This window comes from Dicentrarchus labrax, unplaced genomic scaffold, assembly GCF_905237075.1.
Source record: "Dicentrarchus labrax unplaced genomic scaffold, dlabrax2021, whole genome shotgun sequence".
Classification (NCBI taxonomy): Eukaryota; Metazoa; Chordata; class Actinopteri; family Moronidae; genus Dicentrarchus; species Dicentrarchus labrax.
This window is the reverse complement of record NW_026136719.1, coordinates 6720430-6742231: the sequence shown is the minus strand read 5'-3', so window position 1 is coordinate 6742231 and position 21802 is coordinate 6720430. Positions and strand designations below refer to the sequence as shown.

Genomic DNA, 21802 nt, shown 5'->3' with positions numbered 1-21802 from the left:
GATTTGGCTATTATTTGGCAGATAAATATCTCTTGACCTGTGGATCAGCTGGATTTGGATTTTGGTGGCAACTCAGTTAAAAATCAAATCAAAGAGCTTTTGTTACCATTTAACAGAGCCAGGCCAGCTTCTTTCCCCAGTTTCCAGTCTTTGTGATAAGCTATGCTAAACAGCTGCCAGCTGTAGCCTTATATTTACTGGACAGATATAGAATGGCATTGATTTGCTCATCTAACTCAAATATGCATATTTCACAAAATGCTAGACCTGAGGCCATGTTCTATATGTATTCACACTGACAAAAATCTGATAAAATGTTTGTGCAATCCAACTGAATTATACTTATTATACTTATTACAGAAGTATTGATAGTACAGAATGGATGCCATTTTATTTTATGCCAATTATTTTTATTTATTGACTTAAATTGTCAAAGAACAGTTCAAGAATCATCAACAGGGAACTGTCTGTAATAGATTACAGTTTATTCTTAAATACTTTCTTTACAAGGCTTAAGAGCATGGGGGTTTTATCACATTTTAAAGTACAGGTACCATCCTGTCTTCCTGTGTATTTAGGTGCTGGTAGAAATGTCTAGGACTTTTAAATTGATTACCAAGCATGTGCTTTGTCTGGCAAAACAAACACAAAACCAATAAACTTTTTTTTTTATGAAGGGCACAGCTCACAGCAGATTGTCTGCAGAGGCCTGTACTGCTGCCTTTAAGGTTGTCCTTGTCTTTATCTACCTTACTTACGGGCTGTCTGTCTTCTTCTTTGTGTCGACCCCACAGACAGACAGACAGACACACACACACAGCTAACCCCACTTCAACCCCCTCTTTCTACAATGTCACAAAGTCTGAAGAGGAGCAGACGCTGTTGCTCATTCGTTCCCTGTCATTACTTCCTTGTTTTAACACGGCGGAGGTAGAGTTCCTACAGAGAACCTGATTGATTTGCAGAAGCACAAAAACAGCCAATTACTCTTTAATGCCATTGAGTGAGAGTCAATTCAGCCAGCGGCGCTCGCCAATGCCACAAAATACAGACGCATAACACTGCTCCCATCATCAAAGACTGAATAAGGACAAATGAGGATTATCTAAACTGCTCCCAATCAATAAGTCACTTTCTTTTGCCTTATACCTCTAAGTGCACATCACATTAGCTTTCATCAGCGCTGTATTTAGAACATTAATAGTAATGACTAGACAATGAAGTGGTCTGTGATATAAGATGAGTAAAACCTTCAACAAATTATACGTGTGTATTTCGATGTTTCTCTGGCTCCTGGCATTGTTATGTGTGACCAGACTCAGCAGGGAAAAGTAAGCAGAAGCTGTTAGTTTTAGCGGATTAGTTGTAGCATAAGGGCAGGTGCTGCACTCTGGGTAGAGACGCATCATGTTTTCCTGAGCTTATCTGAAAACCCAGGACAGCTACACACCACACACACACCTTCAAACCTACTGTGGAAGCTCTGCAGGCAGGCGGTGCCCTTGATTAGCTCACTTCCAACCTCTGTGGATATGATTCCTGCAGGTTTGCACTCCCAGGGATCCGTCTGTATTTATGTCGGTTTGTAGCCACAACCTCCCACCACCATAAATCTCAGTCTGTCTGTCTGTCTGCATGACTGTCTGTCAGTCAGTGTGTCGGTCAGTACCACCCACAAGCCATATGCCCTGCTCATCTCAGCTCATCTGCAAAAATGTGATAACAGCACCTCTATCGGCTTCAGCAACATGGAGAGACAAGATGGGTAAAATCCTCCACAAATGACTTCCTAAATCCTCCCGGGTGTACGGGATATGGATACAACGTTATCTGCTGTGAACATCTCAGCAAACAAGACTAAGGACATGAGGACACACAATATGGGAAGCATTTACTAAACCAGCAACCAAAGCCTTCAGGAGGGAATACAGTATAACTTAAAGGACAACCAAAACAATGACATTTACAGGGTCAGTTCTCCCAAATTACAAAAATAACCTTTTCACCTCCTGGTGATGAAGCAGATCGTTTTGGTTTCACCTGCTGAGGTTTTTAGATCCCTGTCACCATCCCAATACAATGGAGGTGAATGGAATTCAGGTGCAAACGTTCTCACAGCATTGAAAATTGCTATTGAACACTGTCCAAAGTGAGGTCTGTACATTATCAAGAGTAACTGTGACACCGAGTCTGGAAATATGTCTATAATATATTCTCTTGAACTTTTCTAATCTAAGCTTTCAATGCTTTTGAGTTTCTAAGCAAAAGTCCATCCACTTCCATTGTGCTGGAGTGGAGGCACAGAAATCTCAAGTTCAAACGAAACAAAAGAGCAAAAGATCTAAAAAAAAAAGCGTAATATGTGAAAGTAATTTCTCATAAGAAAAGGTAAGAAATCACTATAGCACCATATGCATTAGGTTGTTAAGAGTGTTTCAAGATTACTGGTCTTGGTTTTTATTAGCAAGATATTCAGTATCTTTTTCAGCTACTGTAGATCTGAATAAGTCTGAAAAGTGGCTTACATGGTTGTCACACTCACTACCAAGACACATATTAAGAGAAAACTAGTTGATCAACAAAGTAGAATTGCTTGTCCTTCCAGTTGCTGACAACAGCAAAACTCAAACAGCAAAAAAAAAAAAAATAAATAAATAACAGTAAATCACTGCACACTGTGAGGCTCTTGCTAGTATTCTTCATATGATCATATTTATCAAATCAAATCACACAAGTGTAACAAAACTTTTTGACACAGGCTTCATCAGGTTTGCTTTGTAAATTAAAAGTTTAGCTTATTTGAAGGATCAGACAAAACTAGTAAAGACACAGTTTTCACAGCATGAACATTCAATCTAACCAAGGTGGATACTCTTATATGTAGAAAACTTGGCAGACTTTTTTATTTGATTTCTATGATAAATCTGTTTTGGGGTTTTTTTTGCAATATGTTGCTTTTTTGTAAAGTGTTGTGTAATTTTTATCCATTCATTTTTGCTCTGAGAGAAACTGATGTGTGGATAATTTGCTAAAAAAAGTGACTTCAAATTAGTGTGTAATCAACAGCCAAGGTGATCTTTCCTGTTCACCTTCTGTGACAACCAAGTGCAAAACGGACAAGAAATTGATTACAGTCTCTCAAAACCCACAGCCAAACCCACTCTATAGATTTTGTGTAAAACACTGCGTGGCCAGATTTCAGACTGATATGGCTGTATCCACTGGTAGCACTGATAGTTAGCTCTTAGGCGATTTTATTGAGCTTCCTTTTAATTAAAGCAACTCGACGTAATTAGGGCTACAGTATTTCAGATGACCCATCCATATAATACAATGTCATCAAAGCGATACCAAATGCTGCAGCTGCACAAGACGTAACATATTTCGTTTGATCATTTCTTAAAGGGACATTGTGTAGTGTTTTAAGTATTTTATTAGCTAAAATCAATGTCTTCATTCATAAATGTGTCCTCATTGGTGTAAAATTACCTCTGCTAATGATTATTATCCTCGTAAGAGAAGAATTTCTTATCTGTATATACAGTGGACGGGCAAGTCCACGGAGGCTTCCAAGTCGTTTCGCCATTTTGAAAAACTATAATTGCCGAGGTGACATAAAGCAGTAGCCTACCTGTCTAGCCAATCCACAACGCGTTTTCGTTCAGAGCCAGCGTCACGTGACTGAAACCAGCTATAACAGAGAAGGAGATCAGTGAGAGGCGCTTGTCACTGCCCCGGCACATTTGAAAGTCTGCACTGTACTTTAGTTAATAATAGAGGATCATACTTATGCCGAGCCACAGGAGAAGGAATCCATGCGCCAAAAAAGCAAAAAAGGGAATTAAAAAGGCAACGTGACCGGCAAATTCAAAAAACGAGGGTAAACATCGGGGTAGCTTTTCCCAGGTGGAAACAGCTAATGAAGGAGAAAGACTTTCAAAGGGACGCTGAAGTTGCCTGCTTTCTCCTCGACAGGTAGGCTTCTTGGTACATAACGGCTACCGTAGTTGCAATATGCATTTGAAAACGCGAGGCACTAGAGAGCACTATTCATTTGAATGCAAAATACAATTTCACCGCTAGATGGGAGAAATTCCTACACAATGTCCCTTTAATGAAAATATTCACTTTTGCACTGCTTGTATTTTCTCTTGCACCACGCAGAATCTGTCAACACATCAACTAAGATGTCTGAAGTGTGTTCGGCTCCAGTTGCAGTAACTGTGATGCTATTAGCACCAAAGTCACGGCATATTATCAGTGAGTGGTAGAAGCTAGAAAGAAAGAGAGCAAGGAAGAGAGGAAGAGCCGAAATCTGCTCTGTGGTGTCGGTGGAGACTGACTAGAGATCAGGGACATCATAAAGTGCCTCCCCAGAGGCTGTTAGCTAAGGGGACACATCAGAGAGTCAGCCCCCGAACCCAGGGAGTTTGCCTGCTCCGAAGCTAAATGAAAGCAAGCTGAACAAACAGAAATAGCTCTGTTAGGTTTCATGTGCCGGCCTCACACTGGGCTCTAATCTTATTACCCATGGCAGAAAAAACTGTGGCCAAACATAACTGCAGCAGAATGCAGCCCTAGCCGGTGATAGACAGCAATGTGAAGTAGAGTGGAAGTCAAAGCACACGTTTGATCAAATACATGGTAATTAGGCCCAATTAGACTATGCAACTGTACTCCAAACAAAACACACAGCTGGTTAAGTAGGTGAATCAAATTAACCTTAAAATTAGGGTGAGTCAGTGTTTGACTGACACATAAGAGCTGCTGAAGAGTTACAGGGTACAACAGGAGCTAATGCTGACATTGAGGTGGGTAGAGTGACCCATGAGGGTTCTTAACAGCAGGAGAATTCTCCACAATAACCTCCTGAGACCATTTCTATGGAAATAAGCTCCAAGTCTGCATATGTTAAAACACTTGACTCGACTCGAGCGTCTTACTAACTGCTCTGACTTTTCTCTAATGTGCTCACCCATAAACATTTCCAAGGACGCGCTGTGGTGATAGGGCCTTTAATCTGAAACATGGAGGAGATAGAAGTGCACAGAAGAGGCACTTGAGAGGCTGTTAAAAAAAAAAAAAGCTTCCTGCAGAGAGGGAGATCATTTGGGTATATTGGGGGGAAAAAAGGGCCTTATAAAGCTGAGAACATAGGCAGTGAAAGAAAGATATGCACTATCTGGGTGCACTCTGGCTCAACATTAGACCCATGCTGGGATTTCACCCGCCATAGGAAAAGATATAGAGAGTAGCCTCTGTGGTAACAACCGGCCATTTGGGAGTAGGGTCCCTGCAGCACTCAGCTGTGAACAGTGTATTATGTTGTTTGTCCCTTAGCTGATGCAACTATTCTCAACATCAGCAGGTGTAGCACTTTCTTTATTTGGAGCTTTATTGAGAATGGGCTCAACCCCAATGTATTTCAACAATAAAGGACCTTTTTCACTTTCTCATTAACAAGCTGTCAGCGAAACAACAACAGCCTTAATGTCTGTGTCCTCTGGAGCTGAAAGAGGATACAGTAGATCTGCTGGGAGTCTAAGAATGTCAGAATAACTGACAGCATAAACAAGGGGACAATAAACCTATGATAAGCCTGTGAGCACAAATGTGAAAAAGTACAGTATGCTGAGCGGAGCAGGGTCAGGTGGATTGACACTGAGCTAGTAAGCTGGAACACAACCGACACAATGTAGTCAGTGCTTTTTATCAATGGTAATTAGTGCTTTAACACAGTGTTCACAGTATTCCTGTCTCACAGGATTTATCTGATTGTACAGATAACATCTGTGATCCCAAGATACCGATAGTTCTGTTTCACTACATTCTAATAGATGGGCTTTGGATACAAATATACACAGTAAACAATGAAAGTTGGAAGGTGGAGCACAGCTAGGTAATGTGTGTATATTTTATATACACGTCATTTCATGTGGACTCCCTTACAACTGAAACCTTATCTATCGCCTTTATGTGTACATGTTGTTGCTAAGGCAGAGCCAGCAGCAGAAGGCTGACAGTAAGCCCTGTTGTAGCCTTCGAGTTCAAGTGTTGACAAGACCAATCGATAGCAACCACTGCCTTCTCCCAGGCTTCTTCTAGGATTAGTAAGCACTTTCCCATGTAAGAGAGTGGAGGAGCAGCTATCATCCACTGTTCAGAGTGATGCCTTCAGTTGGTCTCATCTCTTAAATCAAAGGCTGGAAGTAACAGATTACATTTACGGTCATTAATCTATGAAAGGCATTGGTTTTTTGTTGTACTTTTAACAATCGTTACTTTTAAGTACTTTTTATTATTTTGCTACATTTCAAGATGCATCCGTTACAGATTAAAAACAAAAGTCACATACAAAAGTCCTTATAAATTGTGAGCAGCAGAGAAGAAGCTTCTTGAGTCCAGAGAGCTTCATGTCCAGAGAGGTGACACTGACATTTTGGAGAATGCACGTGAAATATGTATGTTCACTGGCCGAGTGTACAAAGCAATAAAAAAAATCCACAACAATGCATTCAGGCTATTTAGTTTATGTGGCTTCATAATGCATACTCTACCCGCCGGAAGTGTCCAGGCTTTTTTATCTATTGCAAGTCATTTTAGATTTTAGTTTAAGAGTCTGAGTTTTGTTCTCTGTTCCTGGTTATTTCTAAAAAGGATACAATGATGAAGTCTGTTTATTTACAATTGATCTGTCGTCAGTAAATCAGTTGTTTGCACAGGCTGCAAAGTCTATAAAAATAGATTTTATTCTTGGTTTGATCATCAGGGCTCATGTTTCTGATGTTGTTTGTATGTGTTGACATTTAATATAATTAATTTTATAGCATCATGATGTTATTTTATATGTATAACATATATGATCAAACATTTGTTTCCTTCAACCCCCCCCCCCTTACCTTCCCCTCAAAAATGTAATGCATTTTAACACCTAATACCTTTACTTGAGTAAAATGTCTTTAATGTAACAGAACTTTTACTTGAGTCGCATATCCAAGTGCTCTTTCCACCCCTGCTTTTACTCTAGAAAGATGCAGCCCATATGCAGTAATACATCTTTAATGGAGCAAATAAACACACAGGCCTTAGTGGGCCGGCTATTGAGGCACTGACCATCATTAGTGTGTGCCAATGTTTGTGTTTCTACATGTGTGAATATTCTGCATATGCAGACACATTTCTGCTTTCCCTGAGATAAGGCAGAACATATTCACCACAGTCTGTTGCTCGTTGTAGAAACCAGGACTGCATCATACATGTTGCAGCAGGCAGATACATGCTGCTGCTTCAGTGACTTTTAGCACCAGAGAAAAACATTTTTCATCTAAAACTCCACCCCTCCTTCTCATTGTCATAAATCAGTCAGACTCGAACACACAGATATCATACACCAACATGTTCTTACTCCCAACCTGTCAAATACAGTTGCTTGGTCATTGGCCCTACGCTGCAAACTATCATGCTGTAGGTACTGCGCCAGGGCCATTTCTGGATGAACAGGGCTCCACATTTAGCTCCAAGTCAGCAATGTATGTAATGTCCACTTAGACTTTCAAAATAAAGCTTGCATGGTTAATGTTGTGAAACAGTTGCACTTTGGTCAGGTTAAGGCACTAAAACAACCCTACTTGGATATGTTAGGGAAAAGATCGTACCTGATCTGCTGCTGATTTGTTGCTCAAAAAGCAACATTACACTTGCTGTTTGCATTACACCAAGAATAATAGGAAATGTGGTGCCAAAAGTCAAAACCTCTTCATCGTAAATAGATATACAAACAATAAAAATTTATCATCTGCTTAGCTAAGACAACTGTAAGCAAATTAGCCTTGGTTTCAAAGAATTACAGGCTACAATATCTAAAATACACTCCAAAAATATATTGAGGGTGGACAAAAGTCCAATTTGTGTTTTAATGGGAAGAAAAAGATCAATGAAACCTTTCACAACATTGTGCACTTGTACAAAGTTTTGACAATATCCCAGCTAAATATTCCTTTGAGAATAATTAGGTATTCAGCTAAAGAAAGAGGGAGAGAATAATTATTGCACCAGGTGACTGAATGCAATACAGAAAGCTCAAGCTGGGCTCTGTTTAAATCCTATGGTCCCTCATCAAACAGCCCTCTGATTACAAGTAAATAACCTCATCTGCCATTCAGCTGCACATTAAAACATTAATGAGGATATAATGGTCACATTTAATGACAGCTTAGAGACACAATCTCAGAGAAATTAATTTGTTTTGTAAAACATCTATTAGGATATCAGTGACATCCCATCAGACTGCAGGGCTTTGTATACAATGCAAATAAAAAAAAATAAAATAAAAAGATTACCCCAGTCTGTTGTGTAAAACATATTATACTAAGCCAATTTAAGTTGGAGGTGAGTGTGAAGTCATGTCAAATATCACCATACTGTACAGCAGGATTCCAGATAATCCATTTACAATAGAAGTTTGAGCTGCCTTTAGGGAGCAAGCCCCAAACATGGATAATGCCCTCATAGCCAATAGAGCCGTGGCTCGACAATTTACATAGTTGATCTAACAATCAGCATTTCCCAGCCTTCACTCATATGGTAAGGGACTTTCGTGGATTGGAGTGGAGCTCTGGGTAAACCTCTTTACCATGCAGCTCAAACAGAAGCAGACAGACTGGAGGGCTTGTGGCTACCAAGCTCTTCAGTCTGCTGTGGCTCCGACCCAAAGACAACTGCACTGAGCATCAAGCAAATCCTTCAATCCGCAGACCGCCGCTCCCAAGCCTCTTAATCAAATAAGGCCATTAGCTCCATCATAAGTACTCCGGGGCCCCAACACCCACAGACTGGGGCTTTTACTCAGCCATACTGGACATCCTTACACTCTTAGGGATGACTGACTTTTTCAGAGAGAGTAGGATCCCCTGAAATCTGCGAAATAGAAAACTCAGATCATATGTCTCGAAACTCAGATTACATGTTTTCCAGGAGAAGTGAAGCAGACACTACTGGAAACAATAGGTAATGTAGGTTAAGATTAAAATAGTGCTTCAAAAAGAGTATACAGGTCAAACATTCTCCACTCTACAGACCTGGGTTCATAACAGGAGCTTTTCTACTGCAAGTTAAGTTTAAATATTACCAACAGTTTGATTCAAAAGTTCAGTGTGTAACATTTAGGATGATCTTTTGGCAATTAACTACCTTAGAATGAGCCGTTTTATCTACAGACGCCACGGTTGCCTTTCATGGAGTCCGCCATGTTGAACTGCCATTTTTCGAAAGTGACCCAGAACAGACAAACTAAACACTGGCTGTAGATAGGTCCTTTTGCACTTTTTGTATGGGTGTAGTGTTTTTTGCAGCCACCGTAGTTTGTCCTACACACTTCATGGCCCATTCTCATTCCCAGATGTGAGTGGTGTTCAGTTACTTTCAGTCAGCAACTTCACAGCTAGATGCCACTAAATCCAACGCACTGGTCCCTTAAGCAAACAAATTGAGCATGAGAAAATGAGTCACAACAACCTGAAAGGAACTTTGCTTGTTCCAGTCCACTGAATATAAATAATAATAAACATTTTCTTAAAATCATGCCATGAGTATAAAAACAGACTTTGTACCTTGCAGCACTTTGGTTTTAGTTCATTTTCTGATTCTTCAAAAGTCAATTGGAAGACCTTTTTCAAAAAGGTAATTCATCACTGTGGACATCAAGTAATTTAGTCTTATGCCAAACAGAAGCAATTTGAATGCAAAAAAACAATAATGGAGCGAATCCTGAGAGCTAGTTCAGGCAGTCAACTCGAGCTGCGCTGATTACACACATGACATGCCTTATTCCATAATCACTAACCAAGCGCTCCCTTCCAATCTGGCGGTCTATTTAAACTGCACAATTTCCCAGGTCTCCCTCTGCTCTGTCAATGCCGCTGTTACCCTGCATCCATATTGCTGCTGCTACTCTGTAAGCTATTGCTGCTCGGTAAGCTATTGCTGCCTGCTGCGCTGTAAGCCCCACCACCACCCCAGCATCCACCTGTAGGCTCCGACTGTGGGTTAAAGGTATTTGCGCATCACTCCCCAATATCTCTATGTAAACATATATGCGGGGAGTGATGAGGTCAGAGCCTAGACGCCAAAATCTAAATATGCTATACTGCTTTAATAAACATTTCAAACGTAAGTTGGCTGACTGAAACATTATCATTTGAGAGTTTCCATGTTTCCTAATTGTTTGTCTTCTGGGTTTTATTTTCAAGCAACACAGCTCTTGTATGTGATTCTTTTCAGCATCTGTCTCTGAAGTTCTGATATTACATCACATTTATTTGGCAGACTCTGTTGTTCAAAGCAACTTAAAACAAGTGAATCTAGTAAAGTAAAAATATCATAAATGGATTTTGTGATATTTTATTTACCCAAAGGTTCAAGGGTCCTTTACTGATACTGTATAAGTTGCCTAAATTGAACCTCAAACTTAACCCTTACCAACCTTCAGCACTAAGTCAAATCAACAGTGTTTCACAGATCTAGCTCCTTTCTCATTCTCACTTCAGGTCCTTATTCACAACTGACCAAAGTGCTTTTTCAGAACAATCATTGTTGCCCTTATACACTTTTGTCATCATATCATACATTCAGTGGGTTAATATCAGGCCATTAATATCAGTCTTTGGCCCCCAGCCTGACATAAACACGCTCTTAAAAGAGAACAATGAATTAAACACTGACACACTGCCATCCATACTGCTTTCAACATCCTCAGCTAATAGATATTATGAGCCAGTCACATGAGCCACAGCTCAGCCTGAGCTAGGTAAATTATATAGTCCTACCTTCACAGTAAGTTGAATCCCCGTGGATGGAGGCATAGCCGCTCTTGCATTCACACTCTGCTTTAGTATTCCGGTTTTTACACTCAGAGTTTTCTCCACAAATGAGTCCCTCTGCGCAAAAGTCATAACCTGAAAGAGAGGGACAAAGAAAGCCTTGATTTACTTTGGTCTTAAAATGTTCTCTCTCAAGGCAGTAAAAAGCTGTATACAGACACACACACATTGTACGCAGATAAAAGCAGACAAATGCACAAATGAGCAACTTTGTTCCTGTTGCCCACTACTGTGGATGACAGTCAAGCCTGATGTATACAGTTTACGACTGCATTGAGTTTGGTGCGATCATAAAAGTTTTGGCTTTCATGAAGGAATGTGCACACATACACAATACAAAAAGTTCACATACATAAAACATTCTGCTCATGTAGGAACATCTCAGAGGAACTTCATTCATCCAGCCAATAGAGTCAAAGAGTCACAACTGTGCTGCGCTGTAACAGTATGTTCCTATGGTGTTTTCTGGTGATGTTTCAGTGTGGAGGTGGGTGTGGTTTACACTCAGCTGCAGGAGAGAGAGAGGTGTGGGGATGGCTTGTGAGAGCAGTGCCAGGTGAGTTGATTATCTCAGCTTGTACTCATTGAGTAATCATTCTCTCCTCTCTTAATGCAGTAGTGTGCTGGACCTGAGTTGGCTGCCACACACAAACCAGAAAGGACGTCTGGTGTGAACTGTCACAGATTTTGGAAGAGGGCTGGAGAAGCCTCAGAAGAGCTGTAAAGCTGAGTGTTTTGTATTGACAGTGTGTGCGGCTGAGGAGTCAATAAATCGATGTTGATAACCTGACCTGTGGTGCGTGTGTGCTGAAGGAACCGATGGTAGTAGAGCGACTTCCTACATTCAGCAAAGAGTGTGGCTGTGTAGGTAGACTATAAGGTTTTATTGCTACTTCAACAGTAACATAGGGGCTCAGGTAGCATAACAACCAAATGTGAAAAATGACTGCAACACTAACTGACCTAGAAGAAGAGTCTCTACTTAAACAATATATTTCAACACAGGATCTTCATCGTGATGTTTCACAGAACAAGTGAAAAGACAGCCTTTACATACAAATTTTTATAGACAAAATGTGGTGCTCTTGTTTCCTTCTTTTAAAGATGAAAAGCCTCTCTATGAGATGTATGTGAAACGCACTCACACACTCATAGGATCACAATTTGTTATACATGTTGTTTGCAGTCATGTGATTCGTGAAAGGCAGAATGGATGAGATGGAAAGATGAATGTCTGTGCTGTGGTAGTTATTGTTTATGTCCTGGTCAACATGTGTGAAATTTGGAATCACTCAATTTATTCTTAAATTATGGCTAAAAACTATTTTGAGGTCACCGTGAAATATGGTCACAATCTCCCCTTGTGTTCCTGAGCCATTGAGTAATGGCTTTTCTAGGACATCATGTCACAGTAAAGTTGAACTGTGACTATTTGGGATAAATGTTATCCCTGATTGTTGTATCCCATTGATGTCCTAATTACTGCATCAATTCTTGTGTTATGACCAAAATCATGTTTGTCAAGCTCATTTTTTACCTTTAGGCAAAAGTGTCGCCAATTCATTGTCCGACCAATTGTGAAATATGGTTGTCAATTATTGAGTTATGGCCAAACATGTGTTTTGTGAGTCACAATGACCTTGACCCTTGACCACAAAAATTTAATCTGTTCATCCTTGAGTCCAAATATAAAGAAATTCCCCCTAGGCGTTTCTGAGATACAGACAGACAGCCTGGAAACATAATGCCTCCGGCCACGGCTATCGCCGGTGCCACATTTCAAGGTCACAGGGAGTAAGTGTTTTCTTCAGTGGAAGTCTGCAGCGCAGGAGTCACTAGTGCACTGACCGGTCATGATCCCTCACTGTGAACCTGTGAATGTGACCAATTGCGTCTAATGGAAAGACGCATACATGCAGTAGCCCTGCTACTGGGATTGAAACCCTGGCTGTTTGTGATGGTGGACAGGAACTTATGTACTGCCTACAGTGCTGATCTTTTGTCAAATGTGAACCAGACTGAGATCCTGCACGTGTACAGAAATGTGACATGACAGATAGACAGATGAACTGAGACTCAGTCTGACACATAAGGAAGCAGACAGACAGAGAGATGATTGTCTTCTGCTCAGTAAGTATGAGCTGATGTAGCCCATCATGTCCTGTAATGAAAGACAGACTGGCTGCACATAAAAGCCCTGAGAGGCAGGGAGCCTGGGGAGCCATTACTGAGGAAAGAGCTGTGTCTGCATTATTCTTCCTCTCACCCCCTCCGCCATCTACAGCAGCACCCCACAGAACGCTGTATAGATGTAAAGGCCTGACTACACAAGGAATAACAAACACAAGTACTGTGGTGGGAGAGTACAGTTCTCCGACCACAAACACCACACTTTGTGTTTGGGATTTGCTGGATTTTTGTTTTGCCACATACACATAAACAGGTCCCTTGCTGTAGAAATACTCTTTTTAAAGAGTATGAACTCTCTGTGACAATTGTGTAATTACCCATTTTAACAGAGCCAGTGTGGCTTTGAGGACTTAACAGTGAAGCACAAGTAAATTTCCGAGTGGTGGTAAAGTACTGACTCACACAGTGTGGAAGTCTGGAGAAGGTTTGGAAATAATGACCGGTTCTAAGTTTTGGTGACAGTGGGTGTGGGTGGGTGTGTGAGAGGGAGAAAGAAAGAGGTTTAGTGAAGAGGTGCTATTACTCTAATCTTGAATTGTTAGCTGTACTATATAAACCCCCTTATCACGTACAATTCTCTCCCTCATCTCTTCATTCCTTTCTTCTCTTTCCATCACAATATGTCCCATTGTTCCTCATTCTTCCTTTATTCCTATCTATGCCTTCTGTCCTCATCCTTCTCTTTTCCTTTACTCTTCCCTCAGCATATAAAGTCTAGACTTATCCTCTCTATATCTTTTATCTTCCTCTCCTCTCATGTGCTTTCCATTTCCTTTTTTTTTCAACATAGCAGGTCTAAGACATAATGTTTCCTCCCTCCTCCTTCTCCCCTCCTTGCCTTAGTCTCCTTTACACTCTTAACCTTTCCTCTCCCATCTACTTTCTCCCCTTCCCTTTTCTCTATTTTCCTTGCCTTGGCTTTTACCTTCTTTTCATCTTCCTCTCCTCTGAATACAGTGTGTCTAAGCCATGCTGCTTATCTTGCCTAAACGAGAGCGCAATTTCCTTTGCTCAGAACCTGCCCTGGGTTTCTTTCATTATAGCTCTATAGCTGACAGCCTCCTACAGTTTGTTTATTCAATGTATTTACTGAATTACCGGTGGCTATTTACCCTGTAGTACCTCCCTGCCAAAGCAGCGGGGCACAGGCAAATTGGCATAGCAGGTGCTCTATAGCAGACAGACCAATCTGCTCTGATAGGTATCCCAGCCAAGAAGTATTCATCCCGGGTGGAAAGGGAGAGAAACAGAGTTATTGCAGTGGTACAATCTGAATCAGCATCCAGCAGACTGGCTGTGTTTACTTCTCGCAGTGGCAGGGGATTGGTGCGTGCAAGTCCAAAGAAAGAGTGATTCATGCAACTGAGAAGAGTGCATAAGAAGGAAGACATACCTCTGCAAACATTGCAGCATCTGCCGTCTGGTAAGATCTGTTCACTGACGGTGCAGTTGAGCTCTGGACAAGTTTCTGTGACTTTCACCATCAGGCCGTTCTGAAGTGACAGGACAGAGGCAAAACATTATAATTTTAGTGCTTTCAGTCAAATGTGTGAAGGTCTGTGCATTAAATGAGACTATCGTCACCAAAAGAATTACACCACCAGCAACCTTCTAGTCACAAGCCCACTTCTCCAACCTTTATATATATATAGTTTATATGATGCAACCTAATCCGCCAACATTCATATTAGTTGTTTTTGGTGTGTACATTGGACACATGCACATTCATACAATTGCATGCACGTTTCACCCTTTGAACTGGTAAAGATATGAAAAAGAAATATATCTGATGTTTAATAAATCTAAAAAGAATGTTCCATATGGAACTACTGTTTCTGTAGTCCCAATAACTCCAAAATAAAATAGGTCAACCCTTTATATTCATTCAAGCTTATAAACGTAATATTTTACCTCCAGTATTTCTATGAAATTGTTCGTGAAAAATAAGGTGTGTCAGATTAAGAAGAGTACAGTTGTTATTTTAAAAAGGAGGATTTAGAGGCATGTAGCAATGCAGATTTTCCATTCATGCCAATAGATCCTCCTAAATGTTACAGACTGGACCTTTAATGTGCCAGAATCATAATTGTAAATATTTGCTTTGGATTGGACTAGTTATTGGGACATCCCCAATGGAGGTAAGAAAACAACATACCAACACTACAGTAAGTTGTTTGTTTGTTTTTTGTTTTACTAAATAATGTTACAGTTAGACATACTGGCCATAATGGCCTGTCTCTGAAAGCAGTTGTTTTTTTTTCTTGAGAAAAATCATTATTTGAAGTGTTTTAATTGAAAATAGAAAATGCTTGAAATATATAAATATCGAAAAGTTTTATAACTCTGCAAATCAAACCAAATGTAATCTTTGTCATTTTTTTAGGATAATAAATATTAGTTCTATGAGCTCATACAAAGGCCTGTGTCTAAGCCTTATAATTTGAAGACAGCAAAAGGTGAAAGTTACACGGCTATTGAAATGTATTAAACCACACCAACAGGTAAAAGGATGTTTTCAGATGTTAAAAAACAGGATATTTTAAGATACTCCTGACTGAATGAGGCTGCCATGACAACAGAGATTGTGGAATGTAAAGGCAGTACATGATGCTCACAAGAAGGGCATGAATACAGATAGTAGGTAAGGTGTAGATATGAGCCACCAAAGAAGGGAAACAAGGGAAGATAGAACTCGGTGTCACCTTCCCCTGGGCCTTCAAAACAAATAGCAGACACACAGCAGCAGACTGGCTGGTATGTCAAAGCTCTGGTGGTCCCCGCGATGCCTCTCAAGGTCTGAAGTATTGACTTAAATCCCTGAGATTTCTCCTTCACAACTTCCTTCAATGTCGTGCTTTTCTAGGAACCACATTAACTCTTTCCTCATGTCATCTTTTAATGGTACAGCCGCTTTGCACTGTGAGCCTTTTAGCAGTCACATCATTTTCTAAAGACAACTAGTATTTTCATCATTAATGAATCTGTCTTTTATTCGAACTATTAGAGCTGCACATACATTAACAGTGGCTCAAATGTGAAAGCTAATCCAGTTTGAATGACTGTGAAGTCCACTCTTATCAGCGCTGTTTCTAGTTTCTAGTTTTCTTTTTGATGAAAAAGCTTTGATAAATCCACTGTCTACTACCTATCCAGCAAACAGATTAAGTTAGAGTCAGTTAGTTAGTTGAAATAAATATTGCACTAATGTCGCTCTGTGTCTGCTAAATTAACAAATGTTTGGCAGTTTTAATTCAATTCAATTCAATTTTATTTGTATAGCGCCAATTCATAACAGAAGTTATCTCAGGACACTTTTCAAATAGAGTAGGTCTAGACCGAACTCTTTAAAACATTATTTACAGAGACCCAACAGTACCAATTTAGTCTATGATATGTATTCAGATTGCAAAATTGAATTATATATTCCATTTACAATTACATCAAATTAAAAAAAACAACAAGTCATTTTTTAAGAAGCACATATTTTTTGCCTAATAATTCATTTTCTGTGATCAGCTTTAGCATAATTTTTCATTATTCAGATCATTAACACCATGTGCGAAGGAAAACTCAGCAAGATGGGCAAACACAGGCATAATGTGATGGTGGTACACCAACCCAACTGATTTATTTTTCTTTCATTTCAGCAAGATTATCTTTGCAGTTCCCAAAAAATAGAACAACTTGTTTTACTGAGTTTTTGTATGCAGCCAACCCCTTTCTAAATTTGGATTCTAGTCATTACTACCAGGTTCAAAGAATCACTGATAGTTTTCTTAAAGAGGCAACTGACAACTGTGTAAAAACAGACTAACCAACACATTTCCTCATCATCTCAGATTCACTGCAGCTTTTCATTCAGACTGAATATCTGAGAGGCAACAGCAGAGGTTGTGGGAAAATTAACTGACTAGAACACCAGAGACAGATCTGTAGAAGTCTACAACTTAAAAGAATCAATTTCCAGCATCTGTAACTTCTCTTTACCCATCAGTTGTGTTAGGGGTATGTTTATTTTTGACATTATTTTTCACAAAACACCAGCTATATCATACCAAAGGCACTCTGCAGTGGAGAAAAATACTGTAACCTTGATGAGATGCTATTCCACATCTGTACACAAGGGATGGTTTCATTTTGAGAGTAACACCCCCAGTGAGTCTCCCATATTCCCCTAGTATGTTGCAATGTGCCCAGCAGCCAGCCAGCCACTTAATTGCTGTTACTTGATGAAATCAGCCTGTTAACACATTCAGGTGACTCGAAGAGCCTCAGAAGCCACCCTCACCATAAATGAAAATACAGTTTTAATTTCAACCTGGGTCCAATTTTCATTACATTCCTATCATTTATGTCAACAATTTAGTGATTAGTGTTGTTTTTGAGATGGGGGATGTGGGGATGCAGCAACTCTGAGACACAGCTAAACCCTGGAGTCTATTAGTACAAGCAACACAAGAGGTCAGACAGGTTTAAGTCCTATTTTTAACAAATCTAAATAATTTATTTGGAGGTGATATAAACAGTTACAAAACTTTGGAGTCATCAATTGTTTTGCAACTTTGGCTGTAATATGTTGTGCATAAGAAAAAAATTAGCAAAAGTCAGTTTTGCTGACCATACATTACTCACTCATTCCAGTGTCCTTTGGAATCAACATTATTTTATTATTATTAAATGCATTGCATGTCCAGTACCAGTGCAGGAAGTACTGTGTAAGGATATGGAGGTTGGAGTAGTGGCTAGGTGTGTAGTCCATCTGACTTTCATGCAGGAGGCTGAAATGGACTACTGTGCACAGCAGACATTTTGACTTGTCACAGCAGGGAAAACACAGGTGCATGTAATAACACTAACAACGGCTCAGTTCCATTAAGTGTCCCAGTAACAGTGGCAGTGAACCAGCACGCACAATAGCAGGACCTCCCCTAATTGGAATGCAGCAATGGTTCATACACCTGCTATGACATGTCAAAATGTTTTACTTCACACATCTTCCATAAGTAGCCTAATGTGACCCTCTCTCTCTCTCTTTCTCTCCTTTTACTTATTATCTCCATATGTCAAATTCATAGCTCTCCTGTTGTGATGGAGAGAGGACGGAGAGATAGTCTGAAGAAGGAAGATTACAGAGTGCCAGAGACATTCTTTTAATTCCACCATGTACAAATACACAGTTTACATACCTAGACACACATACTACCGAAAATGCTGACAGAGAGAGATTTCGGGGCCCTTCTAAGAATATTTTGTCTACAAATTGGTCATTTAGCAGCATTCACATCCAGGAGTAAAAGATGGCTGTAATTGCTTAAAACAAAGCCTACAAACTATATAACGATGTTTCGAGGTGTCTGGGGGCTAATAATGAGTCCAGGGATCCACTGTGTGGCTCTTTGTAAGCAATTACATGCATAAAACGCAAATTTTCTCCTTAAAATATTGTCTTTAAAGATAAACGTCTTCTCAGTGAAGAAAGCTCACCTCTGTTCTATGCTGAACTGGAATAATGACTTTAATTATAATCCACGCAGTGATGAAGCTCCAATTCAAATCAGGCCTTTGTGTTTCTGTGTTCATACGTTATTCTAATTACCTGGCTATCTTACCATTACAGAGAAGAAAAAAAGGCAGATTGAACAGATTGGGGGATGGAGGGAAAACTAATAAGGCCTGCTCGCTAATTGAATAACACACTGAGCAGTCCACCACACACAATCATTACACGTTTATGCTGAAGGAGAAGTGCTGAATGGTGATCTAATTGCAGACTAGAGGCTAAATGCTGGAAAAAGAATTGTACACCGTAATGATAACTGTTACCTTGCATTCCCTGCAGCTCCTGGATAAAAAGCGCTGGCCTTCAGGAAAGGTCTGCCCTATGTAGGTACATTTTGCTGTGGGTAGAAAAATAGAACATTCTTGCATCAATAACAATTCATTAGGTACAGTAACTATGAAATACCACAAACAGAGTAATTCTTCAACTAATATCAGCTCCTGTGGTACAGTCAACAATAGAGAAATTTGCTTCCGAGATTGGCTGTGGAGGGAAAAAAAAAGTTTCCAGCCTGAATTTCTGCATACTTAATTCTGTAAGAAACAAAGTTGTTCTTGGCTAGTGTGCATAAGCGGAGAGGAAGTGTAACAGCGCATTAAGAATACAACAGAGGAGACCCTTCTGCATATTCCTCTGGCGATAGCAGAAATAGAAAATGAAGCATATGATATGAAGTCCTGCTTTTCTCCTCTCCAGGGTGCAGGACTGTGGAGCGCTCAGTCGCAGCACTGGAGCGCTGCTCCCTTGTTCTCCTGTGCCAGACCTCTGATGTTCACAGGGGAGGAAGAGGAGGAAGACGAAGTGAGCGGGAGGATGGGGGGAGGCAGAGGAGGGATGGAATTATTCAAAGATTAACTATACTTCAGGGATTTACTGTTTTTGCAGTATAGCAAGACAGACACAGTTGTCCGTGGGTCCGTGAGCAGTTACCAGACCCCTGTGTGCTTTATACTAGAAATAGTGCTTCCATTTCAGCTTCCATGAAAACCAGGCGACTGTGATCTTTGGTCTTGTAGATAGTTTGCTCTGGTTTCATTGTGCCAGCAGAACATCAGCTACAAACAACAGTCCTCTTGTGTGTATCTGCAGTGCTTCTGGTTGTTTTACCTCAAATGCACGATGTACTGTAATGCAAACAAGCTGCACATGTGTTTAGGACTGTCAAAAATGATAGCATTGGTAAATGCGAAATAACAATCAATGTTTATGTTTTTCTGACAAGCTAATATTTGTGGTTGTGCGAATAATGACTCCTCTCTCGAAGAACAGAAAGTGGCATGGCAATATTTTACTGCTGCAATGTTAAAGTCTACTCTTACACTATTTTACTATTACAAGCTGGCCATTGAGCATTCACTAAGCTTTGCCCCTCTTAGTTACTGTTGCTATGACCATCAAGCTTTTCCATAAAGTTGCAATTTACAAATCTTAGCAGACATACCCCGCAAAATCAGATTTTTTGAGACAATGGGACTTTGATTTCACACAAAAAAAAAAACAAAAAAACAAACAAACTGGTTTTTCATTTCTTGCCGATGTTGTTTGATGTCAGATTTGTTTGCTGAAATGAAAACTAGCAGATTTTAACAGCTGTGGTGTGCAAGCTAGTTTAAGCCATTGGTAATGTTGTGTGAAAAAATTACAACTTCATTTATTGTTTCTGGATTATCATGTACTGTTAAAACCAGTGCTGTAAGTAAGTATTATAGTATTAGTAGAATAATAGATTTTTAAGAAAGCAGCTGTTGAGAGATGGCATAATTCTTAGCTTTATGCTGGTTTATAGAGAAAATATGCACCAAAGTAGTGGCACTGACTAATGGTAGAGGCCATGGCTTAGAATGAGGAAAATTATTAGAGATAAAGATTATTTATTTTTTATATATATTTATAAATCTACATCTATTTATACTGCTTGTAAATTAACAGTTAATTTGCGCTGTGCCTATTTTGTGGTGTGAAAGGTATTTTTGCAGAGCGGAGTTTCACAGGTTTGGTTGTGAACATTTCTTTTGCTTCCTGCATGATCTAAATGTGTGCTGCTGATACTTACGTCTGCATTTCTTGCAGCAAGTCCCATCCACGTGTACAGGTAGCGAGTCCTCTGAGCAGTTTGCCGGAGGACAGAAAATCCTGCGACACTCCACCACGCCATTCTGTAAGAAAATTCTTATTATTAATATTATTTAGTTTTTTTTTCCATCAAAAACATTCACAGTGAACATACAGCTTTTACCTGTGGCACTGCCCAAAAAATCCACACTGAAAACGTATCCTACTTCCATATATGTCTTAATTTACCTTTGAACAAGCATTTATGGAATTTTTCAACTTTTATAACTGGAAAAAACATCCTCTACCCCAACAGCAAACATACGGTATATAACACATGCAGTGTGATGCATGCTTTCATCCAATACTGAACAGCTAACACTCCATTCAAACTAGCCCAAAACTGCTCAGAATCCCACCTCCAGGAATGCAATCTGAAACTAAAACCTATCATCATATTTACGAATAAAAAAATAAATTATAATGTCATACAATCAGATAACAGATTCATCAGCAAGCACTGGATGGTGAATATGGAAACTGAACGGCCTGCTGATAGCAGGTAGTTATTCAGGCCCTGAAGGACTGCCTTCATTTTTGGGGCTGATATCTCTCTCTGTGAGCGCCTCTTCATTTCATGAGTCATCGGAAATGGTTCCCCCAGGACGCCGCGGTTATCAGTTAATGGCATGTCCACGGGAGGAAATCAGACCGACTAAACTCCACCCTGTGCTTGATGTGCAATGATGCAGCAAGTCTAATTCCCCAGGGCCCAGGATGGCCTGATTCAACAAATTTCAAAGTCTGGCTCCTATGTATGAGTGCAGGCAGGGAGGCTTATTAGGGGGGCGCTTATTAGGGGGCGGGAAGGAGGCAGGGAGAGACGATGCAGGGGAATAACGGATGGTCTGATGGGAAGGCAAGTTAAGGAAGTGTTGAGAGGGGAGGAATGACTTCCCAATAAAGCAAAAATCTACCCTCAGAAATCCTGCTACGCTTTGACATATCATCATTCTGTGATGCTGAAAGGTTATTCTATTATTTATTATTTATTTTGTATTATTAGTTTTGTCATTTGCCTTTTTGGTGTACCCAATATCTCTTAACAACTACAGTGAGGACC

The 21802-nt window shown here is 40.0% G+C and overlaps 2 protein-coding genes across 2 annotated transcripts in view; one reads left to right on the top strand and one right to left on the bottom strand.

Moving 5' to 3' along the window:
• Nucleotides 1-21802, top strand: part of lrp4 (low density lipoprotein receptor-related protein 4) — a 561339-nt gene that overhangs the window by 293910 nt on the left and 245627 nt on the right. The window lies entirely within an intron of this gene.
• The window catches only part of LOC127351684 (protein kinase C-binding protein NELL1-like), a 234698-nt gene that overhangs the window by 129601 nt on the left and 83295 nt on the right, over nucleotides 1-21802 (bottom strand). The window contains exons 9-12 of the mRNA XM_051379480.1: nucleotides 20681-20783; nucleotides 18891-18964; nucleotides 14461-14560; nucleotides 10824-10952 (exon numbers count right to left, since the gene is read on the bottom strand). Coding sequence (XP_051235440.1) covers nucleotides 10824-10952; nucleotides 14461-14560; nucleotides 18891-18964; nucleotides 20681-20783 — 406 coding nt within the window. The remainder of the gene's footprint in view (nucleotides 1-10823; nucleotides 10953-14460; nucleotides 14561-18890; nucleotides 18965-20680; nucleotides 20784-21802) is intronic.